The sequence below is a fragment of the Lonchura striata genome, chromosome 4 (genome assembly GCF_050655825.1).
Source record: "Lonchura striata isolate lonStrDom1 chromosome 4, ASM5065582v1, whole genome shotgun sequence".
NCBI lineage: Eukaryota > Metazoa > Chordata > Aves > Passeriformes > Estrildidae > Lonchura > Lonchura striata.
The window spans coordinates 66,498,633-66,515,997 of NC_140706.1; the positions used below are offsets into that span (position 1 = coordinate 66,498,633).

Consider the following 17,365-nt stretch of genomic DNA (forward strand, 5'->3'; position numbering starts at 1 on the left):
CTGCAAGGGGAATGGGGATTACTGTCTGGGATAGAAAGTGGAACCTTGAAGGGGAAACCTCATGGTCCTTCCCCTCTGGGTGAGCCTGCCAGCTGCTCCTGGACTGCTGGAGAGCAGAGCAGGAGAAGATGCAGTACTTTAATAAAAAATCAGCCTATTTGTTCCTTCAGCACCCACCACTGCTGAGCTGGGTGTAAAGCACTAATGTACACCCTGTAAATGATTAACGAGAGAAGTCTCATTTTAATCAGGTGGGAATTAGGCTTGCCTTTTCCAGTGCTATTCCTGCTGAAACAGACTGACACCCAAGACTGAGAGAAAAGGGAATAGCTGGGGATCAGCAGCCAAAGCACTCTGGCTATACAGACATCTCAATTACTTCCAGATCAGATTCCTGAGGCACAGCTGATTGTACTGTAATTCTTTAATGCAAAACACTGCCAAATTTTGCAACATAGACTGTGGGGCAGAATGCAAAAGTTGGAGGCACGGGGGTAACCTTAGTTCTCCCACATTGAGACTCCCATGCTTATGAAAATCCTAATAAGACCTTGAAAGCTATCACCACGTCGTTTGCATCTCCTTGGTTCATTCATGTTTTAGCATAAGTTTCTAAGATGCTACTGGCAGATACTGCTTTTGTACTAGCTATCTGTATTAAATATTGGAAGTAATATTCATTTCTCACCTGGAGACATGCAATAGAGCACAGTATTTGAAAACTTTTTTTGATCTAAACACTTTTTAGTTTACAACCCCCCTTACATGCATCAAAATACACTCCTGCATCCAAACCCAGCTTTAAACAAAGAAAACAACCACTCGAGAGGCCAGCGGTTGCATTTCCATGTCCTGTGTACCTGGAGTGGCATCTTCTGGGATGTCAAAGGAGTAGACTGGCTTGGAGAACTTGGGGATGTGGTCGTTGACGTCGCTGACAGTGATGTTTATCCGCACGTCCGAGGACTGCAGGCCGTCGTCGGCACGGACCAGCAGGGAGTACTTGGAGCGGCGCTCGCGGTCCAGGCGTTTGGTGGCTATCAGCTCCCCCGACTCGGGGTCAATGTGGAAGCTGTCATCTGCTCCGCTGATGATGGTGTATGTCACCAGGGCATTGGCTCCCTAAGCCAGAACAGAAGTGGTCAAATCGCCTCCTTGGCCAGGAAAACCACATCATAACTTGCAATAAGACAAGGATCGTTCCAGTAACTGCGCTCAGAGATTATTTTTCAGAATCCGGTTTCCTTTAATAAACAGCCTTCCTTGCCCAGTCCCTGCTGCAGCCCCACATGCACACAGTTTTTATTTATGAGATGTGAAATTACGATGAGATTACCCAGATACTTTGTGCTCCACTCTTTGTAAAAGGATTTCATCCAATCAATACCAAAAAACTCTGTTACCTGTTTTAGTTTCAAACCAGCATCACCGAGCAGTGCGACTTCTTAATAAGGATCAATGTTTATTCTTGTTTTATCTTTGAAGGTTAAATTAAATCCCTGCCAGTGGGATCAGCTCTGTCCTTCTTGCTCTCTGGAGATGAGAGGGAGGGAGCAGGAGAGGGAAGGAGGAAGGACCTGGGGCAGCCACATGGCAGCACTTCCAGCCACCACACAGGGCAAGGGCCACAGCTCGTGGTCAGGAGAAACTCAAAGAGGCTGTGCTTGCAGCAGCCCCTCAAAGGTCAGTTTCTGCATGGAAATATATTTACCCATGTAAATAAAAAAAACCCAAAGTGACAAATCACACATCATTAAAATCACAGTTCTGATCTCTTGGGTTGTGCTGCAAGTCAAAAATATTTGCTTTTGGGTCAAAAAATTTCATTTATTCTTGGGGGAAAAGAGAAGCATTCATGTGGACTTTGAGCATTTTGGTTGAAAGGAAAATTAAGGAAAAGTAATGTTACATAGCAAAATGTCATCTACTTCTTTTTCCAAGAGAGGCCTAGGGATACTGAAGGTTTGGTAGCCTCTAACATCAGATACTCTAAACCCTGTGTGCTGATGGTGCCCAGAAATGCAAGCAAATATTTACTGTGCCCTCCTCTGGTGTCAGAGCTCAGGTTTGACTGCTGAAACCTGCTGCTGACGTGCCAGTGGCACTGCTGCAATGAACAGCAGATCAAAGAGATATTCTAGGGCTGTTTCAAATACTCCTGCCTACAAAAACAAATTAACAGAGATAAACGCCTGCTTGTATTTGTGAGACTAGAGAGAAGCATTAGTTACCTGACCTTACCAGAGTGCCCCGTGCCAAACTTTCTCTCTGGGGTGCTGTTTCAAAGAGTCAGACTGAGCTAACTGATGAAAGGAAATTTAGAAAGAAAACAGGCTTCTGCAGGTGCCCAGCCCTGCAGAGCTGCGTGCAGTGTTTCATCTGTGTGCTCAGGTGTGCCTAGGGGATGTCACACGCTTTCCTCCAATTGTGTGGCTTAGCCATCACATCTCATGAGAATTTTCAGAGGTGATCACATTCTTCACCCCATGTTTGACCAGACAGAGTCCTTCTAACAGAGTGCAGCTAAAACCACAGCCATGTGTGATACTGGTTTATACTTTGCCCTCAGCTTCAAAAAGTAAGGGGGAATAAAAAGGTATCTCAGCCCAAAGCTGCACATCACCAGGAAAACTTGGTCTCTTTGTAAAGAGTTGGAGTTATAAATGTTCTGGCAGGGAAATTGAAATCATTCCTTTTGATAAAAACACTGACTGATTTCTCTCTAAGGTAACAAATCACTTCCCACTGGATGGAGTGCTTCAGAAGAGGTAATAGATTAGGTGCAGTTCAGGAATGGTTAAGAAGAGGCTGGAGCATTATTGCTATAATCTTAGATATATTTGCCATACCACACCACAGAGTGGTAATTCAGTATTTACTGCTTCCTAAAAGAAAGCCAAGCAGCTAGAATTTTTGTTACAGAAGTGCACCTTTCTAAAATCCTGGGGTTTGTCTGCATATCAGGTTACTACTGGAAAATAAAGGGAAAACCAAAATATTTACAATCACATTCCCGTGGTTCCCTCTGTAATAGTAAGATTAAGCACACCAATTAACAATCACAGGAAGACTAACCAAGCTAACACAAAAAAGGCCAGGAATAAAATTCTCCTGAGGAGGTTGAATCACCCCTATTATTGAAAACAAGAACTGCTTGTTGTTGTCAAGTGTAACTCTGTGTTTTAATGACAACACAAACTTTTTGTATGGTCATATTGACTTTTTAGTAATTTTCCTCATGGAAAGAAACAGTTCAAGCAAACAAAGATAACATGATTAACATTTTTTAAGTTTCTAAAATGAATGAATGCATCAATAGCATGGTAGTTTCTTCGTAGTACCTTAGCTGCAGCATTCTCATAATAATGACTCTCAGAGGGCAAAATTCATGTACAGAGCAAACATTTTCTCATTATTTCTTTCCCCCTCTTTTTGGTAAAATAAAACCTTCTTTTGGAAGGGATAATACTGATCTTTGCTGGGTCTAGTCAAAGGGAAAGCAGGCATTATCAGAGTTTTAATTGTTCTCCAAGGCTTGTCTCAGATTAATTTTACTGCACACATTGGAACTGGGCTCAACTACAATATCTTGGTTTCAAAGTCACTTTAGACCTCCACAACACTGGACAGAACTTTGTGAATGACTGCCATGATTCCTAAGGCTGAGCTCACACAAAGGGATGAAGAAAACATGTCCAGAATGGCACTTTTAGTAACAACATTCAAAACTGAAATCATGCTCCTACCTCATCAGCATCCATGGCTGTCAGTTGCAGTATTTTAGATCCATCCCCTATGTTCTCCTCTACAGTCAAGTCGAGCATGTCTGTGGGGAATACTGGTGGGTTGTCATTGATATCCTGAAGTGTTATTTCTACCTGTAAAAAGAAGGAATAGGAAAAAATTGGAGTGAGCGCTGGACATGGATTGGACCTGAATGTTACTAATAAAACAGTTCTGAAAGAAATCAGGTAAATTGCTCTTAATCATATGAATTAGCACATTTCCAAATCACACCAACAAAAGGAAAAGCCCATCCGGATATTAAAATTCCACATTGTTATAAAATACTCCTAGGAAAACCTCTAACACAAATAAAGTTAATTTGACCTGTTGATAGCAACTGATTTTAAATGGTCCTAGTCTAGTTTATTCTGGAAGAGATCCACTGATAGACTGTCACTGTAATCCTCAAAGTCAGCCCCTGGAGAATAACTGCCAAGTGCCGGGGCAGGAGATCGTTCAACCATTAAATGCTGCCTGACATAAAGATGAGGTGGTGTAAAATTCTCTCTGAAATGTTTATATATTGGCAACTCTCCGTTCCGAGAGGGGGAAAAGACACCCTTGCACTTAATATATTTTATAACAAATAATCTGCTTTTCTCTCTCTCTCAAAACTCCCCTCTAATTGCAAACATAAACATTACTTGAGCACCCACTAGCATCTACTTTCCTTGACTATTCAAAACTCGACAAATGTTCTTTTCACATGCCATATTTGTATGCTTTTCCAAGTTAAGAATGATAGTTCCTGAAAGGTTGTTTTGTGATCTTAATGCCTAGTTTTTCATAAGCAAGATTGCTGCCCTGCTGATGGTAATTCAGAAAGATGCAGAGCTACGTTTTCTCTTGTTGCTGGGTATGGAACGTAATATTTCAAAAAGACACAGCTGTTTTATATTTATCATGGGGAAAAAAAAAAAAGTATGGTTTTGGACCCAAAATACTGAACAGACACCAAACTCTGAAGATCCACTAAAGAGAAAATGAGTAGCTGAAAGAACCGCGGAACAGAGAAAGGTAAAGGCAAAGGTATGGATGGCTTAAATTGACAGACAAAATATTATTTATGCTACAGTATCTGCTATGCCCTTATCCACAAGGATTCTCCAGGCACTCAGTTGAAAATATATGGATTGGGCTGCTCAGGATATAACCAACACAGGCATTTCTGATGATCCAAAGTCTATGATTTCTGCTGTTTCTAGTCCCCTGTCATAACATTTTCTTCTCTGTTCTGTTTTCATAGGGACCACCAACTGCTAAACAGCTCTGAATTGATCATCAGGATAATCCCAAACACAGAGAAAATATTATGTTAATATTAGTGTAATATTAATTTAATAGCTATATGTGCTGGAAGTAGAGACAGAACAGGGGTCTTTTATAGAAGGTCATTATTTATTTATCTATCCCCTATTTAATCCCTTTGGCCACTCAAAAATGGCACACAAAACACTTCACAGCCTGAGACAGATCAACCCAGAGGGTTTTATCATTAAATTTATACCCCTGACAGCAGAAGGAGTGCTGAGCAAAGCATCACGAGCCATGATAGACAACCACCTCACCAGACGCAAACTTTCGGAGAAGAAAGCAGCCTAGGTTTGTTTTCAAGGAGACTGGGTGACAATTAATCACAGAAATGGGAGGGACGTGGCAGAAATGACAGATGAAGGGTTTTGCAGCCCTCCTTGCCCATGGAACTGGCACAGCACGCTCTTCCTGCTTTCCTCCCCGAAGTGCAGCGTTTCCCCAGACAGGGTTTCAAGGTGAAGCAGCTGCACAGCTCTGCAATTCATCCGCTCCTACCAACACGTGTCATTCACAGCTAATGTTTCAGCTGCAGGTGACATTTCACCACCAGAACCCATTTTCATGATGAGAGATTGCCCTTTGTACAAATCATATGAAAAATATGTGACAACTTCTGGGGGGTTTGGGATAGGAGTTGTGCATCGCCTACAGCTTGAATAATGTGAAGTAGTGAGGATCCAAGAACACAGATGGCTAAGGATTGGGGGACAAGTAAGTTAATTATAAAGTCATATTCCAGAGAAGAGAAAAAAAAAAGAAGAATAAAAAGGCAATTTTATTCTGAAAAATCCATTCACAAGTAAACAAAGAAACTGTATTTTATACCAAAGACATGCTTTAGATGGTGGAAAAAGGATGAGAATTTTTTAGGAAAAAACCCAACATTTTAAAAGAGCATGATTTATTACTTATCCACAAGGCTTAGATAATGAGCATTGCTTCATTATTCACCATTGGCTAAGTCTAATTAGCATCTGTATCTAAAGCTATCTTTTTACTTCTGCTAGAATTTACAACTTCAGCTTACAAACAGAACTGCAGACCTAGGGAGTAAGATCCTTGGGTGCACTCATGTGCAGAAATTTCACTACAGTAATCATAGAATCACAGAATGGTGTGGCCTGGAAGGGACCTAAAAGATGATGTAGTTCCACCCACCCTGCCAGGGATGAGGATGTCACTCACTAGACTAGGCTCCTCAGGGCTCATCCAGCCTGGTCTTGGAAAGCTATGAAAAAAGATTTGAGAAAAAACTTCACATCTTCCCCAAACAAGTCTGTCACATTTCATTTAAGAGAGGCTCTCGTACATCCTGAATGAGATCGGATGTAAACTGAATATCCAGGAGCTCATGAATTAATTCCACTTTGAAATTATTCCATAAATTCCAACATGAAGCAGAAGCCACAGGAGAACCACAACCACAAAGTCTTCCATTGCCACAGGGCACTGGAAGATTGCAGCGTATCTTATCACATCTCTACTAGAGAAGAAAAAGAAAAGAGAAAATTCCACAAAGCTTTAAACAAAGATTTAAACTAAACCTTTTCCCAACCAACTGCTTCTATCCTTCTAAACCCACTTCACATTTGCATAAAAAAGTCAATGTGTGTCACTTTAGGAAATACATGGTTTGATTATTATCATTCACCACCAATTAAAAATTAAGTGTAATTCTGCCCTGGACTTAACGAAGGCAAGACAAGGTGCTCATGGTGGTGTCACCAGCTGTTTGCACCACAGGAGGCACATTCCAAAGGGCCTACAGACCATGTGCTGATCTCAGACACATCATTCCCCCAGCTCACACTGCTGGCAAAGCACCCACCAGCGACAGCAGCAAGTACAAAAAGAAATATCTAGGAAACCAAAGGCCTCGAAACCTCAAATACACCACGGGATGGAAAACAAGGGAGCTGAAGGGATTTATCCCAACCTTGGAAGGAAGGAACCATTACATACCAATGCCTGTAGAACTGCAGGAAGCACATGCCCAGGCTACATGGAAAGTGATAATTGCCACCCCCTTGCCCAATTCTATCCAAAAAGAGGAATATTCTTCCCTGACCTCAAACTCGTCATTCCGTGCAAATCTAGGATGCAAAGGCAGACACAAACCAAACACCTCACAGCACTCAAAGTACTGCACTATGCAACAACAATTTCTGCAACTTTCCATCTGTCACATCCTCAATTCTTATTTGTGTCAACAGCAACTTTTAATACAAGACCCAAAAGTTCTTACTGCCACTCACAGGACTTAAATATAATAAAACACAGAAAGAGCAAAGATAGTTAAGTGTCTTTGCACCTATTTTCTTCTCTAACTTGCCCTCTCCTGTGGTCCAGGCACCAACTTTGCTCCTCTCAAGAGCCCTTAATTTCTTCAGAAGCCATGAGAACACAAATAGTTACAGACTCTCCTGAATCTGTAAAGACTGATGGAAAACTAATTAATAGATTCAGAATTGTTACCTCGCTTTTGTTGTTCAAAGGAAAATGAAAAAACTTAAAAAGCTTTGGTCAATCCACATGCACACAGATCTCCACAAAATCACTCTACTTTTGTACAAATTCTAGTACAGTGCTTTTCCTTCACACATTTAATACATCTAGGAAAAAAAAACTGAAAAACAAAGCTTTCCCTCTGAGCTTATTCTTCAGACAAACAGACATTGTTTATTTACCAACCCTTGTAAAATAAACACAGTAATTTTACATATCAATTTCTATGCAAACCATCATCATGTAGGTTTTTTTAATTAGTTTTGTGTGCTTGTTTTATGTTTGACTCAAGTTAAGATGCAAAAACAGAGGCATACAATAAACCACAGAGATTGGCAATATAGAAAGTCACACAATACCACAAATTTCCCTGTGCATGAATCAAATTTCTCCTTCACAGGCTTAATAACACTCTCACAATAAAGCCCTGCCCCTGCCACAGTTACAGATGGCCAGCCCATCCTCATCTGTGACAATCTGATTGCTGTAGTCTGTTGTCACAGACATTTTAAAAGCAGAGGAAGTATTAATTGCCTTGATCTTATTACAATTCTTATTTGCTGCTCAAATTAGCCTCCTGTGTTGTTTTTTTTTTCTCCCTAAAGAAATTCAGAACAGATTGAGGCAGGGCAGCACTCACCTCAAACAGTTCTGCCACAATTTACTCTGAATGTAGTTGTTAGAAAAATAGTTCTTTCTCCACTCAGATAAATCTCAGCTGCTAACAGATATAGGAATCATATCAAGACCTCAAGTTTTAAAGCAAACAGATCTATCAAAGCATTTAGGACATAAACTATTCTTCAGCTTATTCAAAATAATTTGTTGAATTGAGCTGCTAAAAGATGAAGTTTCACTCCTCAGAGCAAAAACACCACTTCAATTCCACTTCAGAAATACAAGTACCCCAGGTAACTATTACTGAACAGGCTAGACAAGGTCCATGCTCAACATAAAAAGCTTAAAATGAAAGTTTTATTCTGGGAAAAGAAATTATTTTAGTGGCTGAGTTTATGAGCTACAAAGGTATGTAAAATAAAACATCGCCCTGCAAGGCAGTGTGCCAAATTCTAACCAATCATAACACCTTCCATAAACCAATATGTTCACTGGGCCAGACCCTATCCTTCTGTTTTACTACAGTTATTAACATTTTGTTTTCTTTTATTCCAAAGTCAGGAGCGTTTACAGACAGAACAGCTTTCTGAAGTTCTTCCACCTATCAAATGACAATGAGAGGAGGAAAAAGGATGACACAGGAAACAGGAATGAGTTCACGTGGCAGCAGCAAGTTTCCCTGGGAGTCTGCAGAGAGTGATTCTTGCTTGAAGCCACGCTATCCATGGCACACAGTGGATCAGAGATCTATAGATAGAACATGATCTGAGGGAGGAACTCCCAGATGCCTCTCGCTTTTGATGCCTCTTCAAAAGCTGCAATCATTTGATTAAAGATCAGAGTGCAGAGGCAACAGCTTTTCTTTCCATTTATTTGGTGTTGAGTCATTCTTCTTCCCTTTGCTTGCTGCCCTGACCTTCACTGCCTCTCTCAGGAGACCCTCTAATAATCCACGAGCAGCATCACCACTAATCACCCTGGAGACTTTTGTTTATGCCTAAGTCATTAGATGATCCTTCATCTTAAAACAAAATTAAGGAGCTTTTTCTTCTTTGCTGGAGACCATGGCAGCACATTATCAATTTGAACTGAATAAAAGTGAAAGGATTTTATCTCCCCCTCCCTTGGTAAATATTCATAGTAATATCATTCATGATGATAAAAAGAAAGAATACAACTATTAATTCACCCCATCCATGTAATTGACTGAAGAAGCTGGCCAACACTAGTCATTTTTTTCTTCTTGTTGACCCAGTTTCCCACCTTGCTCTAAATCACTCGGAAACAGTAAGTTTGAGGGTAAAAAATAAACACTTATGCTTTGAAGTTACTTGAATACCCAATAATAGCAGAGCTCAGGAAGGTGAAAAACCTGAACTACTGATCACACGCATTTACAATTTCCACAACAAGATGGAAAGCCCATTTGTAAAGAAATTATCTTGGGAAAAGGCAATAGCTGAGGCTGAATGAGGCATCTGAATATCCCATTTTCCAGGAGGCAAACAATCCCAGTGCATGCTAGTACAATAAAAATCACATTAGTCTATTGTGCTGCAGGCCATCAAACCTGTTAAATAGAAATGTCATGTTGTTAAGAATCCCACTATTAATGGGGGAAGATTGCAGCTGGGGAGAAAATATGGGGGGAAAGTGCTAAAAAGGCACTCTTTGGGAAAAAAAGAAATTTAAAAAGCCAGGTTTAAAAGACTTAATTCTGATGTCTGAGGTCAAGCTTAATGAATGACAGGATGTGAAAGCTGTCCAAGGCCCCACCACTGCCCACTTCAGTTGTCCCAAAGCAAATAAAACATCAACCTGGTATACAAGACAACAGTAATTTAGAATAGGGATTATAGAAATATTTCCTTTTACCTCACGGAATCAGGAATTACTACTGATTACCAGCCTTGAAATGGTTTAGAAACCTAGGGCTCAATGCACTTTGGAAACATGATTTGCTTTTTCCTTTAAACAAACATGCATGGATCCTTATAAATGTTATTATGATTAATATGTAGTGATGGAATTTCCCAAGTAATTTTAATCTGTGGGCTCCAACTCCAGCATTTTAACACTGAAGGACTCTCCTGAAGTTAATATCCTATTATGTAAAGTTTAGTAGGGTGACTTGATGTTTTTCAATCAAACTTTTATAAAGCATTGCTATAAAGTGCTGGGAGATCAGAGTGATCAAAGCCACTGGGATTTAATTGACATTATCAGAAAAATCCTAGAATCACAGAGTAATCTGGGTTAGAAAGGACCCCTCAAGACCATCCATTCCAAGCTCTCTGCAATGAGCAGGGACATCTTCACGTAGACCAGGTTGCTCAGAGCCCCATCCAGCCTGGCACTGAATATTCCCAGGGATGGAACATCCACCACCTGCCTAGGCAACCTGTGCCAGTGTTTCACCACCCTCATCACGGAAAATTTCTTCCTTATACCTAAATCAGGTGTAAATCTGCTTTTGCCATCATTTAAAATTAAAATTCAAAAAGAAGCTACTTCCTTCCGTTGTCCCTAAGAAATATTGATCCTAGAGCTGTAAAGAAAAGGTGCCATAATTGTTCCATTTTCTCTCCTTTTTTTTAGCCCTATCTGTTAAGGTGACCACTGGGAGTTGCACTGCCTGGAGTCTTGATTAAATGTTTCACTGCATCCAGAACACTTCATCATGCAGCATAGCCAAAATCTATTATGGCTTGCAAGTGACTCATACTTTAGCTATGCGAAAACCATAATAAAGAGCATTTTACATAAAAATGCCCAAAAAAGTTGGTAATTTAATCTTGATTCTAAGTAGTATGCAAGGTCTTTGTGTCCAGCCTGTGCAGACAATAAGGCATTGTCTGGAAATGTGTTACCTACTGTGGTTACATCTAACTTTTTCTGCCAAAATCCAGATGAAAGACACTGAAAAGAAACAATCTTGTCCCAGCAGAAGGCCACCAGCCAGGATGGGACACTAACTTTTCCAACACAGAAGAATTAAAAAAAATTTTTTCCTAAAGGCAAAGCAAGCAATGCTAAAATTCTTATTCTTTCTCGAATCAGTATTTTAAGGTAATTTAAGCACTACATCATTTTCTGCTCCCTCAGAAGAGACACGGTCTCACATGCAGCAGAGGGAATTAAAGCTGGATTAGGGAAAGCTCTACTCAAACCTTGGCTAATTTAACAAAGTAACAGCACGCTGACTTAAAACACACATCAAAACATACAGAATCACAAACATGGAAACCCAGTATGATCCAACTTCTCAGCAAATGAGAGATAAATATCAAATTGGTACAAGGGATGAACTGATAAGAAATGCCACAAGCAGTTATTTTCCCCCTTCCCTCACCACCAGAACCATAATGAAACACAGGTTATTTTGTCAGTACTGGTTAATGAATAACATGTATACTTCAGTCAATATTCATACAGTTTTTTAAAAAGACTGATTGCAGGAATGAGTGGCTTTGAACTCCATTTCAGCAGGACTAATTAGCACACCAGGACCTCTCCCAGGTCTGCCCAGAAACTGCAACCCAGTGGCACCAAGGACCACGAAACCTTCTGCACCCTCCCCTCCTTTCCACAAACGCTGGATGTGCACACACACAGCCCTACAGAATTTCCCCAGGTCAAAGGGGTGACTTTCTCATAAAAACATTGCTTCTTCTGCATCTAGTACCACCTCTGGTCACAAACTCAATTCCAAATACCTGCCAAACCAACACAAACACTTGCTAGTGAGGTTTTTTTCTCTTTTTGGATTTTTTTTTTTCTTAAAGCAGTACACATTTGGGACCCATTTGGCTTATAACTTTGCATTTAATTAAATGAGGTCTACTGCCATGTAATAAGAAATGGATTGAATCAGTAAGAACATTTCAGTCTGTGCCAGAAAAAAAAAATAGGGATAAAGTCAGAAAATGCAAGCATTAGAAGTTCAAGAATGGGAATGTCACACCTCTAAATTAAATAAATCACCTAATTAAACTTACAGGTGTGACATTTAAGACACATGCAGTCATCAGGACAATGTGATAAATCCGTCCCATCACTGAAGGCTGCCCAAACAGCAAAAGAAAACCTCTTTACCCAGAGCCATGGCAGAAGAAGCCATGCTATAGACACTGAGACACTATGTTCCCTTGCACTTACACAAAACAATCTGATATTTAAGATTTATTTAAGATACAGGACTGAATGCTGACTGATGTTTTGCAGTTATGAGGGTTTCATATGTGGCACCTTCTTGAGACGAATCCCTCCAAGAATCTAAATAGACTTTAGCCAATAAAACACACAAGGCCAGCGTGTTATGTTACATTCCTCTTTCACATTTATAAGCACAAGGCCATTTTACAGAAATTACTAAAGGGTTTTTCCCCCCACAGCATCTGCTAGCAGGGAACTAACAGGGCTAAAAATTCCAAATATTTCTGTATCCTTCTACAAATTTCAGGGAAACGCCTTCCTCACCATATTCCTCTTTTGCAGACTAGAGGCTTGTGCAGCAGCTCCACATCTGGTGCCAGGGAGGGCCCCTTCCCTGTGGCCACAGGCCACTTGAGGCCAGAAAGGCTTTTCTTCTGTGGCCACAGATGGAGCTTTTGATGTGGCCGCCCTCAGCACAGCCAGCTGGCAGTCGAGGCGACAGTGGCACGGTCAAGAACTTCAACCCACTGGGCACACCAGCCCTCCTTTATTCTGCTTCCCTCCCATAGGTCAGAATTTTCTATTTAGGCAGCTGGATTTTCAGCCGTATCTTTCTGGTCCACCATGGCTATGGAATCTTCAATAAAATTATTCAGAAAATCCCAAATGATAACAGTATGCTGATGCACTGTCTGTTGGACCAGCTCCTGTACCTAGACAAAAAAAGAAAGTTCTACGTGCCTCCAAAACTTAGTTTTTCTGCCCAACTAGAATCAACATGTCTACATTATCTCTTCTTGAAAAAAATTGCTGTTTCTGGTGATGAGGTTTTGCAATAAAGCCTTTCTTGAAGTTGAATAAAAAAACCTCTGTATTAGTCTTTTACCAAACCATGAAGATTCAAATTTGCATGTAACTACAAACTTTCATCTCAAAAAATATTCTAAATAACTGGATAACACATTTCTTTTGGCCAAGGAATGTGAAAAGTGGCTGAAACTCCACTTACAGAGTTTTTCATGTCAGCCAACAATTCTTGTTTCCTCACTTACTTTTTGAATTTTCTCACTCAGCTGTTGGACTTTGGATTTGACACAGCAAATTTAGAAAATCAAGCATCAAAGACTAAGTAAAAGGTCTTTAAAAAGACCTTTTGCAACATGCAATTTCACCATACCTGTAAATACACACATGATCTTGTTCACTGAAGAAAAATTAAGCAAAAAAACCCAGACTCTCACAGAAATAGCTGGACTAGCTGGAACAGTGTGCTTATGTGGGATTCTTACAGTTATCTTCCTTAATAAAGAATATGAAGTGTTTTATTTGAGCATAAATTCTGAGATTTGACTTTTATTGGTTCCTAAACATCCACTACATCTTCCCTAGATGCAGAACCTACATCAAACCATGAAGCTAAGCTCCCTGGCTGCTACAATCAATAATGAGAACTTTTAATAGCCCAGATCCTGACATATTCTTATATTACATCTCTCTCCCCCAGCAACCTGACTTTGCACCACAGCCAATCTCTCATTGACTTTTTGTATTTATTTATTTGTTTTATTGTAGATAGTCCAGATCAAGTCCTGATTACTGGGTCAGAAATATCACCAGCAGCAGACAATTGTAACAAAACTAAACCTACCTTTAATCAAGCAAAAACTTTGAGTTCTGATAATCTTAGTAAAACTTTAAAGGGGAAAAAGAAGAGAGAAATACACTGGCATTTCTGCATATCTTAATTTCAGTGTGGCAGGAAGCAGATATACCACAAGAGAATGGTTCCCATGGTATTTCAAGCCTAGGAGAAACCAAAGAACCTTTTCATGCTTGGGTCCCTGTCTGATGCCCTGACTGAAGTGACTCAGCTATTCCTTGTACTATAGCACTTGGGTTTTTCAGTTATTGTGTTAATTGTGCCAGATCTTTGATCCTCTGGAAGTTCACCACCACTGGTCATTACCACAAACCTCTGGATATTTAAAATGTATGGAAGGAATTTTAGAAGAGCTGAGAATCAACAGTTCTCTTCTGAGGAACGCTGAAAAAAAAAAAAAAAAAAAAAAAAAAAAAAAAAAAACACCAACAAAACAAACCAAATCAGAATAAGTGTTCAAGTGTAACCATAAAAGATTCAGAAATTCTTAACAGAGTTCAAGAATCCCTAAATACACAACTAAAAGATATAATTCTGTCTTTTGAAGATTGAACCTAAGCTAAATTTCCTTGTGTTTTCCCCTTGTTTTACTTGCTTTGATTTGTGTCTTCACTAGGGTGTCTATGATGTGGCATGGTAATTTTTTTTTAAAAGTACATCTTTTCTAAAGATCTTGTACGTTTCAAGAGTCTCAGTCTTTCTGGTTTTAACTGAATTAGAGGAGTGTTGTGTACTGAATGTACAAACTGGCCCAATATCCATGTGGAACAGATTAGAGGATGATCATTCATTGTATGCTCACAATTGAAGCATTTCAATAGTTTTATAGACAATTGAGAAAAAAGTATTTTGAGGACAAAATTTGAATGGCTTACAGTTAAGTGATTTTATTATACTAAAAGGCAGGAAAACAGAAACAGAGTAGACAAAAATATTTTAAAAAAACAAAGAAAGTCTCATGTTAACTTTTAGTGAGAAAATTACAGCAACAAACCTGGGCATCATGGAGAGGTCTAAAACACAATGCTGAGGGGTTTTGTTTCCTGTTTTTTTTGTACCATTCATGCCCCCGTCCCCGCCAAGATTCCTAAATCTCAGCCTGGTTTGATCCTTCCATAAGGTGTGACAACTTATTTTCCTAAGCATAATACAGAAAAATGGCAGATCAATAAACTCTTCTGTAAAAAAAGTATTTTTTAGGTACAAATGTAATGAATCTGAAAGCTTTCTGAGAAAGTCATCAAGCAGCTGAAAGAAGGAAAATAAGGTAGTCAAAGACTTCTGAATAATTAAAATCATGGCAACAACTCAAATGCCTCCACTAACTCATCACATTAATGGAGACAAAAATGTAATTACCAACATAATTTTATAATGAACAGCTGGTGATAGGGCAACAAGGACAACATCATGTCCCAAAGATACCATGGTGTGCTTTACATGGGATTTGTTTCTCTAATAAGTAATGGCACAGGAAATAGAGATGCAGATGTTTGTTTAAAACCATTCTGAAGCTGAAAATACTCACACCAATCTAGAAACATATTGCTTGAAATATCAGCATTTGTGAGAAATGAATAATGGCAATTTCTGCATTTATGAACAGCTACCTTCTACAAACTTCCAGCAGATTTTCTCCAATATGATGAAAGGCATCTTTGTAATAATAAAATATCATGGTATCGGTCTTCCAAAGGGGAAAAACAAGGGACAGAGGTATAAGGTGATGTGATTGGTACAGTGCATTCAGGGCAGACCTGGCTGCCACCCTGAGCCCTCATCACTCCTTACTTTCAGTCAGAATGTGACATTATCCAAAAGCTGTATGGTCACTAACAACAAAGGTAGGAACAAAACCTCCTGCAGGAAATCTCAGCCCCAAAAAACTGAAGTGTAAATTAAAGTCACTCCTTCAATCTTTGCTATGACCAAACTATAGTACAGAAAAGCAGGAGCTGTTATTTACCTGTCTTTTATGGTTTATGAATCACTGACACACTCGCTGCTCTGTGCCTCTGCTGACATGCCACATTTTGTCTCAAAAGAAGATACTGTTCAAAATGATGAACTGCTAGTGTATTTAACACATCTTCTGATAACTGTTAATTGTGCATTTCCCCAAACGTATTTCTTACATCGGTATCACCAAACAACACCCAGCAGCTTTCTTACTTCTTGAAGCCCAGTAAGTGCCCTCCAACCAGGCCATGGCAATTCCCTGACATGAGATGGTATGCAAAATGCTGTACATATTTGCAATATGCTTCAGGGAAAAAGTTACAGGCTATGAGTACAGTAATTCAGGTTAAAATAACAACAGTAGAAAGAAATGAAGTGGGAATATTTGTAACAATGCTAACTGATGGCTGGATTCAAGTTTTGTTTCCAGTTACCCCAAAACAATCCTGAGAGATTCCAGCAAGGTTAATGCCTTTCTTTGCATGGACTGAGGTACTTGGCAAACACTGCTGAGTGAATTAAAACGAGTCTATGGTACAAGCAAGTTAGGAGGGTTAATTGAAACTTCTTTGTGCAGCCATGCAAACCCCTCAAATCTGTCAAAATTAATGAGAAAAGCCAGGAGAAACATTATGGTTCTGTCTAGACTGCCAGAACCTACCATCTGCCTTGTATTAATAAATGCTATAGAAAAGAAACTCTGCTCTGAGAGTGGTGAGGCCCTGGGTGCCCAGAGAAGCTGTGGATGCCCCATCCCTGGAAGTGTCCAAGGCCAGGTTGGATGGGGCTTGGGGAAGCTGGGATAGTGGAAGATGTCCCTGCTCATGATCTTTACTGTCCCTTCCAACCCAACCCACTCTGTGATTCACTTTATACCCAGCTCTGTCATCCTGGTGTGTGGGGCAACAAAAGCACGAAAGAGGAAGGCTTTCATTCCTCTGGGCTTGCTATCAGTGTTGTGCTCAGATGGCAGAACAGCTCCAAATGGCCTTGTTGTGACACTGCCCGAGTGCAGAGCCACCTCTTCTCCCCAGATCCATCCTGCCCACAAAGCCCTCACTGCAGACTGGGTCTGACCCACAGGGAACCAGGCTGAGCAAAGCCCCCTTTCATTTCCCCCCAAGCTATTGACTTCAGAGAGCAACACAACCGAGGTCTTCGATCATTACACCCTATCGTGGCTCTACAGCTTCTCCCATCTCAGCCCTTAGAAAAAACTTACAAAGAAATACCTGACAAAGCAGAATAAGCTCCCCAACGTGACTTTGTAAGCCCAGAGCAACAGCACAGCTTGGAGGGGCAAAACCAAGCAGAATGTGCCAAAGGGGCCCAAATACTCTGGCATTCCTCCGGTGTTTTGGGGTCTTC

At 40.1% G+C, this 17,365-nt stretch overlaps 1 protein-coding gene across 1 annotated transcript in view; it reads right to left on the reverse strand.

The window, feature by feature from the left end:
* Positions 1-17,365, reverse strand: part of FAT4 (FAT atypical cadherin 4) — a 121,412-nt gene that overhangs the window by 56,441 nt on the left and 47,606 nt on the right. Inside the window, exons 2-3 of the mRNA XM_031504679.3 lie at positions 3,747-3,878; positions 861-1,122 (exon numbers count right to left, since the gene is read on the reverse strand). Of these exons, the coding sequence (XP_031360539.3) occupies positions 861-1,122; positions 3,747-3,878 (394 nt within the window). The remainder of the gene's footprint in view (positions 1-860; positions 1,123-3,746; positions 3,879-17,365) is intronic.